Here is a 9,707-nt window from a genome sequence, read left to right as displayed (position 1 = left end):
TATATGAAATATAGGGTGACAAGTAGAAGTCGAGCTTGCTTCAATACAGAGATTTGACGTTAAGGTAACAGGACAAAGAGAGATACCATCATTTTACTATTTATGCATATATATATATTTTCTTCTTTCTCTCTCTCACTCTTTCTTTCTCTATTTCTTCTTTCCTTTTTATTAGATGGATTTTTTTAATAATATTTTTTTATTATGTTATGTTAGTCACCATACAGTACATCCTTAGTTTTTGATATACTGTTCCATGATTCATTATTTGCATATAACACCCAGTGCTCCATGCAATACGTGCCCTCCTTAATACCCATCACTGGCCTATCCCAATCCCCCACCCCCTCCCCTCTGAAGCCCTCAGTTTGTTTCCCAGAGTCCATAGTCTCTCGTGGTTCATTCCCCCTTCTGTTTACCCCCTCTTCGTTCTTCCCTTCCTTCTCCTACTGATCTCCCCGCTATTTCTTATGTTCCATAAATTAGTAAAACCATATGATAATTGTCTTTCTCTGCTTGACTTATTTCACTTAGCATAATCTCCTCCAGTCCCGTCCATGTTGCTGCAGATGTTGGGTAATTGTTCTTTCTGATGGCTGAGTAATATTCCATTGTATATATGGACCACATCTTCTTAATCCAGTCATCTGTTGAAGGGCATCTCGGCTCCTTCCACAATTTAGCTATTGTGGACAATGCTGCTGTGAACACTGGGGTGCATATGACCCTTCTCTTCACTATGTCTGTTATTAGATGGATGTTTGATCCTATGGTCAATTATTTTATCATTTCTAGGCAAAGAGGAGTCAATTCAAAATTCAGAAATCATAACTCAAAATCAGCCTTCAAGTTCTTAAAACAAAAGCCACATTATTATTAAGGAAAGAAACAGATCATCATAGGAGATAATTCAATATAAAAGGAAGAACCTTTGCATTTCACATTGCACCTTGAGAGGCAAACAGACTTCTCAATTAAAAATTGGAATATTTTTAGATGAATAGAGCCTCTGAGAGTCTTCATATTAGTCATCCATTTTTCTTTATAATGAAATTGTGACAGGAATCTATTTTCCTCAAAATTTTGACACATTACCTTGTCAAATGAGAAGACTAAAGCTCTATCTAGTCATGTGAAATGACGTATAACTTTGATGACTGTGTTTCTCAGTTTGAACTGAGAAGTTGGTATATACACTTCTAAAAATGTAGACTAAAAGTCAGATGTTCTAAGTTACATTTTAATTGGTAAAACGTGATTGCCTATTGAGGCGTTAGTGCCAGGGAAAAAGAGATTAGGTAATAAATAATTTACTAGTAAATCAGATTATTTTGCTGGAAGGAACATACAAATCAGAAGTTATTATTAATTATAATGTACTGCTAGTTTAATTTTAACACGTGAGGTATAATTAGAAATAAATGAAGCTACAAAAATTCAAAAGACAAAATTGAAATTAAAAAATAAACAAACAAATAGCAAGATATCTATTAAGCCCAGCCAACCTAGAATTCCTTTCCCCCAGGCCTACTTTTACCTTGGAGCATGTAATTAGACATTGGCTATAAGAACTTACAGCTGGCTGGAGACCCCTCAAGGGAGAAAAAAACAGGTTTCTGGTAAAGAAACAAAGCAAAATATTGCTCTAAAATAATTAATATTATTTCTGCAATATATTGAAACATTTTCTTTTATTGCCTGTACTGTTGAAAGGATACCATCCCAAATCCTACTTTAAACCACTTTATTTATTGCTTTTGTTGGTTTTTTTTTTTACTAACCTGTTTACAATTCTCTTTATGATATGAGAAATATCATATAGATATTAAGATTAACTTATCTTAAATGTATAGATTGAAATTTTTTCCTATGCATGCATCTATGAAACTACTACACTTACCAAATTACAAAACATTTATCACACAAAAATTTCCCTTGGGCCCCTTCTCAGTAAATATTAACCATCAGGGCTAATGACTTCTCAATTCTATCACTAAATATCAGTTTTGTTTATTTTTAAATTTCATTTAAATAAAATCTCACAATATGTACTCTTTTGTTTTGAGTGTCGTCTAATAAAATGTTTTAGAGATGGATCTATGTTGTTGCATGTGCTAGTTTAAAAATGTTTTTCAATTTTATTACTGAGTAGTATTCCACTGTGAATATACTCTAATCCTGTCTACACGTCCCCTTCTTAGATGACTTAAACTAACTTAAGTGGTACTGGGAGTGATCTGAGAAAACAGGTGATAAATGGGGATTGTGGTTGGTTTACTCACTACCTGGTGTGGGACGAGGACTCCATTACAAGTGGTAGATGGGACACAGACAAGTCCTGCCATAATATAAGTGCCTGATTGCTTAAGACTTCAGTGGTGGTGGGATGCTTCACTGGCTCAGTCAGTGGAGCATGTGACTCTTGATCTTAGGGTCATGAGTTCAAGCCCCATGTTGGGAGTGGAACCTGCTTAAAAGCAAAAAATGAAAACCCTAAAGATTTCAGTGGTGGTGACCTGAGGAAACATCTTGGGGAAAAGGAATGCTATTGTAAGTGAATGATCCAATTATTTGAAAAATAAGGGGAGAAAAATTCTTATAAATAGTGAAGTTTGCTTATTGCTAAGTTGTATGGATGCCTTGGAATAAGAAACAAAAGACTGTATAACAAGCAGGTATAGGCTAAGTGCAGGGACCTAAAGAACTCTTATATTTTACATAGATGTCCCTATCTCCTATAGTAGAATTACCATAGATAGGAATAGATGGAAGATCTCACAGAATTACACAGCTCCAACAAAATATAAACACTCAGGCAAGTCATGTGTGTTATGGTAAGGTCAAGGCACTGGAGGGAAAAATCTAGGACTCTAAAATCTGGGCAGGATCTCCAGTGAGAGGGTGTCCTAAATCTCCTTAAATGCTTTAGTGGGCCTGGTTTTGCATTCTCTGGGGGTGCAGGAGACTTTCAATTCGTTTTTTATTTTTCTCAAAGCGGAATTTTCCCATGAATTATGGATGAACTGGTGTGTTTGTGGGGGTAAGGGGAGATTTCCTATTCTGCCATGTTGCTGATGTGGCTCCTAGCGTTACGTATTGATGCATGCTGCCATGTGGTTGAGTCTTGAAAGCATAAGGCTAAAGGAGAGAAGCCAATCACAAAAGGCCACATCCTTATTCCCCTCCCCCCACACCTAGGTAACCATTAATCTACTTTGTACCTCTAAAGATTTGCTTATTGTGGACACTTCATACAAATGGACTCATACACTATGTAGTTTTTTGTGCCTCCTTTCTATTACATTACCTAATTTTTCAAGAGTCATGTATGTTATAGCATCTGTCAGTGCTCGATTCCTTTTTATTGCCAAATAATATTCCATTCTATAGATACACCACCTTTGGCTTATCCATTCATCAATTGATGAATGTTAGGTTTTTGAAAACTTTTTACTCTTGTGAATAAAGCTGCTGTAACCATTTGTGTTCAGTCTTTTGTGAGGGCATGTGTTTTCATTTCTGTTGCATACATATTTGGAGTGAAACTGCTAAGACACATGGTAAACATATGTGTAACACTTCGAAGAACTGCTAGAATTTTCTCCAAAATGGTTGCACCATTTTTATATTCCACCAGCAATGTATCAGGGTTCCAACTGCTCTATGTTCTCATCTGTCTTTTTTGATTATAGCCATCCTAGTGGATACGAAGGGGTATCTTACTGTGATTTTCATTTGTATAGCCCTAGTGACTAATGATGTTGAGCATCTTTTCCTAGTGCTTATTGCCCATTTGTATATCTTCTCTGGAGACTTTTTTTGCTTAGATACTTTGCCCATTTTCTAATTATTTGTCTTTCAATTCTGGAATTGTAATAGTTCTGTATATATTCTGGACCCATGACTTATAAATATTTTTTTTCTTCCATTTCATGCATTGTCTTTTCACTTTCTCCCAACTATCATATTTGTTGGGATGTTTTTGTTGGTCTTGTGATTTTTGATTGTGAGTTTTTATTTGTAAAACCTTTCTCTGAGAATTCAGTGTAACTTGTTTTCAAGGAACATTTTTTTTTTACTGAGTATTTGTGTTTACTTTTGCCAAATGCCTGAGCATATACCCTCAAGTAGCAAGTTGAAAGAAAATTCTCACACTGATGTGCAGGAACATACAAAGGACATGATGACAAGCCCAGCCTTTGTGAAGGACGCATTTGTTTTCTTCTACATCCAGAATCAAGTTTGGATAACATTTCTTTTTCATGCTCTCTGCTTCTGCTAGGCAGGCTTTCTTCTAATAATCTCTCTCTCTCTCTCTCTCTCTCTCTCTTTCTGTTTCTCTTTCTCTTTCTCTCTCTCCCTTTTTTTTCCCTCAGAATCTGTGCACACAGCATGGCCTCCAGTCAATCTCCATCCTTGTTAGGGCACAAAGCCCAAAACACAGTCCTCTCCCAAATTTGTAGGATCTGTGGGCAACAGTATTTTGTAGATGTTCTTAGAGTAGGCACTGGTTCAGTGCTGGTTTACCCTCCTGAAATGCAGTTGAGGCTTCATACTGGACCTTAAATGTGATTTGTTTACCTTTGTTTAAAATGATTAATTGATTTTAATGTTTGTTTTAGATGATTCTAGCAGTCTTAGATGTTTTTTAACCAGAGGGGTTCAAGATTTTGAGTGTACTGTACTACAGACACAAAAATCTTATGTAATGTTATCACTTGCAATATAATCCCATCCACCACTGGATGTATATTTTCCCTTTTAAATGGTTATGATTTATTTGATATAGGGTGTAATAAAATATAAGACTGAAATTTTAAGTTTACTGTCTTAGAATTGAATATGAAATTTTTCATGAATTCCACATTCCTTTTCCTTGTATTTCTATTCTTTTCAAGTTTTTATTTAAATTCTAGTTAGCTAAAAAAAAATAGTGAAATTAGTTTCAGGTATAGAATTTAGTGATTCATCACTTACATAAACACCCAGTGCCCTCCTTAATATCCATCACCCATTTAGCCCATATCTCACCCACCTCCTTTATCAGCTTTCAGTTTATTTTCTATGGTTAAGAGTATCTTATGGTTTGCTTCCCTCCCCCCTTTTTTTTTCTTCCCCTATGTTCATCTGTTTTGTTTCAATTCCACATATGAATGGAATTATATGGTTTTTATTCCTTTTTCTTAATTACAAGGCTGTCATCTCTGTAATTCAATTGCTAAAATATATGAGCAATATATGCCTTTATGCATTCTAATTTTTACCAGATAATATTTCACAGTAAAGTGCATGTATTCCTTAGTTGTAGGTTAAATTGAATAATATTCTGCTAGAATATAGTTATTTCATTTTTATTTCTTCAATCAGTAAATATGTGTGAGATGCTGGGTGCCAATACGTAGCTAGATACTGGAGATACATGGAATTTATAGCTTGAAGACAAAGCTGACATTAACCTATAAGTATATAAATAATTATTGCAATAATTTATGCAAAGGCTGGAAATTGCAGCATGCTATAAGTGAGTAAAATAAAGAAATCTAAACTGGACAAGAACATAGAGGAAAAGTATTCTAAAATGTAATATTGTGAGGGGCGCGTGGGTACCTCTGTCATTAAGCTTCCAACTCTTGATTTGGCTCAGGTCATGATCTTAGAGTCATGGGTTTGAGCCCTGCATTGGGCTCTATGCTCAGCAGGGAGTCTGCTTGAGATTCTCTCTTCCTCTCCCTCTGCCCCTCACTCCCTCAAATAAATAAATCTTTAAAAATATATATTTTTAAATATAGTATTTTGTCCAGGTTCTATATTCTAGGAAGAAGTTAGCTGGGTGTAGAAGTGAAGGAAGGTCATTCTGTGTGAATGGAACAGCCTGGAAATAGTCCTAATTTAAGATGCCTGATACTTTGGATAATTTGAAAGAAAGTCAGTGTGATGTAACATTATGGGGAAAAAAAGTACATTAGGGCTAAATTCCAGAGGAAGGATGGGTTTTGATGGCCAGCGAAGGATATGAACCTGAATCTTAATGCCACAAAATAGTTTTAGCCAGGAAAGAAACATTGAGAATTGCATTTTAATCATATTACTGTAGATGCTTGTAGAGAATGCATTCAATGGAGGAAAGAACTTATACAGTGCTTAAGAAACAATTAGCAGGCTGTTGCCTAGAGGAAAGAAGAAATGTTGATGTCTTGAATTAGGAGAGAATACTTAAGATTACCATCAATGAGTGTGGGATTCCCAATTTAGCATGAACCCCTCCCTCCTTAACACTCACAACCAAATCAGATTTAGCTGATAATTAAAATAAGGATTACAAGCTTATGAGAAGCAAATTCAAGTGTATTTTATGTAAAGCACTTGGAAAGAAAAAAGTTATATGGTATAGTACCTAAAATCAAGAAATATGCTTCTACTTTCATTTATTGAGGTTTGAAAGGCAACTGGGCATATTTATGATATTTCTTGGAGCATTTGGTTTCAAGGCTACTTTTTTTAGTTCTACTGAAATTGTTCTTGCATTGGTTCCTTCTCTTTGGTACCTTAACATTCTCTCTAGCATTTTATATTCACTCTACTGTCAAATTTAATTATTTACTCTTATTTTTTGTCTCATTGGATCAAGAGATTAGAATCATTTCTTTCTCATTGTTCGCATTATTTCGCTCATTATTTGTACTGGTACTTCATTTAAAGATAGTATAAATCTATGAATGTCATTAACATATTATATCTATTAAAATTATCCCTATTAGTATTCACCATATTTTTAAATACTTATTTCTTCACTAATAAATATGTATCAAATATCTGTCAAAAAGGGCCCAGTGATTTCAAATGTCTACTTTGCTGTAGGTCACTCATTATCATTATGTGTTTTAGCAGCAGTAAATGTAAATTAAAATATTTTATGGTTTTCTGCACAATGGTTCTACCCTGGTCACTCTAACATAAGAGTGAAAGCATATATTATATATGATCTATTTAACTTCTGTTAGCACGGTGTTTGAAAGTTGTGTTGATTATATAGTGCTCAAATCTAGAAGTTCTGTGTAGAAATTACATGTTGGAACTGTAATTTGCTCATGGCCCCCTGCATTTTCTGATTTCTCAGGGTGTAGATAATAGGATTTGGTAAGGGTGTGATAACAGTGTAAAACACAGCAAGGACTTTATTGCCTGCAAAACTATTTAATGGCCAGGCATAGATAAAGATACAAGGTCCAAAGAACAGAGTGACCACAGTGATGTGTGCAGACAGTGTGGACAAAGCCTTGGAGAGCCCTCTGGATGGTCTTTGTTGTACAGTGATCAGGACAACAATGTAGGAGACAAGCAGGAGGATGAAACAGGTGAATGAGAGCAGTCCACTGTCAGCAATGACAAAGAATTCCAGGGTGTATGTGTCCACACAAGCAAGCTTAATCACAAGGGGAAGGTCACAAAATATATTGTCTATGACATTGGGGCCACAGAAAGGCAAGTTTACTGTCAATACCATCTGGCTCATGGTGTGTACAAACCCAATTGTCCATGAAAGTATCACAAACCCACTCAGCAGCCTGTGGCTCAAGATTGTCCTGTAGTGCAGGGGTTTGCATATGGCTACATACCTGTCAAAGGCCATGGCTATCAAAAGAGTCATCTCAGCACCCCCAAAGAAGTGTATAAAGAACATCTGGGTCATGCAGCCCCAAATGGAGATGGTCTTGTGTTCGTTGAGTAAGTCTGTGATCATTTTGGGTGTGGTGACAGTGGAGAGACACATATCCAGAAAGGAGAGGTTTCCCAGGAGGAAGTACATGGGAGAATGAAGAGTGGAACTAAATGTCACTGTGACCATAATGAGAGAATTTCCCAACACAGTAGCACTGTAGATTAAGGAGAATGTTACAAAGAAGAAAATCTGAAGTTCCCATTGTCCAGAAAATCCTAGTAAAATAAACTCAGTCACTACAGATCCATTTTTAAGATCCATGTACTTGTTTCAGAAAGGCTCCAGAAGTTCTTTTATACCAAGAAAATAAAAGGGTGTCTGGGTGCCTCAGTCGGTTAAGTGTCTGACTCTGGATTTCAGCTCATGTCTTGATCTCAGCTCAGGTCTTGATCTCAGGGTTGTGAGTTCAATCCCCACATTAGGCTCCCCTTAAGGAAAAAAAAAAGAGAGAAAAAAAAATAAATCCACAATTAGCACTGATGTTTTCCTATTTCTATTTGATGATAATAGCTGGTGATGTGAGAATATATCATTTTAAATATATTGGCATCACCATCTATAATTTGAAATTATTTTATGGGTCACATCACTTTGAAACAATATTCTTATAGTCATGCATTAATTAAAAAGCATTTGACGGAGTGGAGGTTTTATTTTCTATTGTTTTATTCTATCAAATGATATTCTTTTATCAATTCATCTTGACTGTCACTAATTTGCTCACTTAGAAAAATTAGGCAAGTAGTTACATTAGTATTTTTTGCCTTTTATTATCACCATTACTGTCACCTCTTGAGATCATGTTACAACAATATATAAGGAATATAGAATTTGGAAGTTTAGGAAATTGCTCACTGAAGTCATTTATTGATCATTCAGTGTTTCTAAGATAAAGGAAATGCACATGCGCATACACATACACATGATGTAGGGGCTGATTTGTACATGAAGAAAGTCTTTTAATTCATTAAAAATAATTTGCTTTTTAGTTTCTGTTGTATAGTGTTCTGAGAATTTCACAAAAATGGACTCATCCTCAGATCTTTATGAACTTATTTTCTCAATTCCTATATTACTATTGTTCACAGTGAGAAGTGTGTGCCTTGTGTGTAAATGTATGTTTGTGGTGGTTAAGAAGTAAATAGTGAAATGATTGAACCCTAACATAGATTTTACTTTGGTTGTAACATATTATACTAAAGTATTTTTACTTGGCTTTTTAGATGTTGTTCATAGGAACTAGAGTGATGAAATGATCAATAACTATTAAGTGATTACTATGTGCTAAACTCTGTCCTAAGTGTTTCACATACATTAACGCATTCAGTGCTCATGACAGTTCCATTAGGGGAGTATTATTATTATTATCCTCATTTTGCATATAAGGAAGCTATAGTACAGAAGTCTTTAATGACTTACAGGAATGCAGCTAACAAGGGTCAAAGCTGATACTCAAACCCTGTCAGTCTGGTCATGAATTGGGTCCATACTAATATGCATATTGCCTCCAAAATTAAAAGAATATGTATTTATGGTTAAGTTATCAAGTATTGATTGAATTCATATGTTCCATGTGAATTCCTTAGGAGATATGCTTCGACAGGTCTGTTGGAATCCTTCTATGTTACAGTTAATTATACTGTATTTTCTTAGACAGAAGGAATCACTGCTTCACCTCTAGAGACAATCTAGAGACACATAACTATCAGACAAAAAATAGCAATAAACCAAATAAAGACATTTAAGTGAGTACATGGTGTATGTGACACATCGTAAGAATTTTAAAAGAATGGAGACCAATTCCAAGTGACACTTTCAGCTATGGCTTCAGGCTCACTTGTTGTTGTCTTCACAACACTTAAAAAATAAACATAATCCTCATGGCCAGTACACAAAAAGGGCAAAGCTTAGAGCATGTGTGAGGGTTTATGGGAAGAAAACATTAAGAGCAGTGCGTAGGAGGAGTGGTACATTTAGAAAAGAGACC

General features: G+C 35.3%; 1 protein-coding gene across 1 annotated transcript; it reads right to left on the bottom strand.

Moving 5' to 3' along the window:
• Positions 1 to 7,042: 7,042 nt before the first annotated feature.
• On the bottom strand, positions 7,043 to 8,089 carry LOC103656613 (olfactory receptor 4L1-like). Its single transcript, XM_008684019.2, has one exon. It carries the CDS (start codon positions 7,979 to 7,981, stop codon positions 7,043 to 7,045), a length of 939 nt encoding a protein of 312 aa, XP_008682241.2. The 5' UTR covers positions 7,982 to 8,089.
• Between the last annotated feature and the right edge of the window lie 1,618 nt (positions 8,090 to 9,707).

The sequence above is a fragment of the Ursus maritimus genome, unplaced genomic scaffold (genome assembly GCF_017311325.1).
Source record: "Ursus maritimus isolate PB19 unplaced genomic scaffold, ASM1731132v1 scaffold_39, whole genome shotgun sequence".
Lineage (NCBI taxonomy): Eukaryota > Metazoa > Chordata > Mammalia > Carnivora > Ursidae > Ursus > Ursus maritimus.
This window is presented reverse-complemented; position numbering and strand designations above follow the sequence as displayed.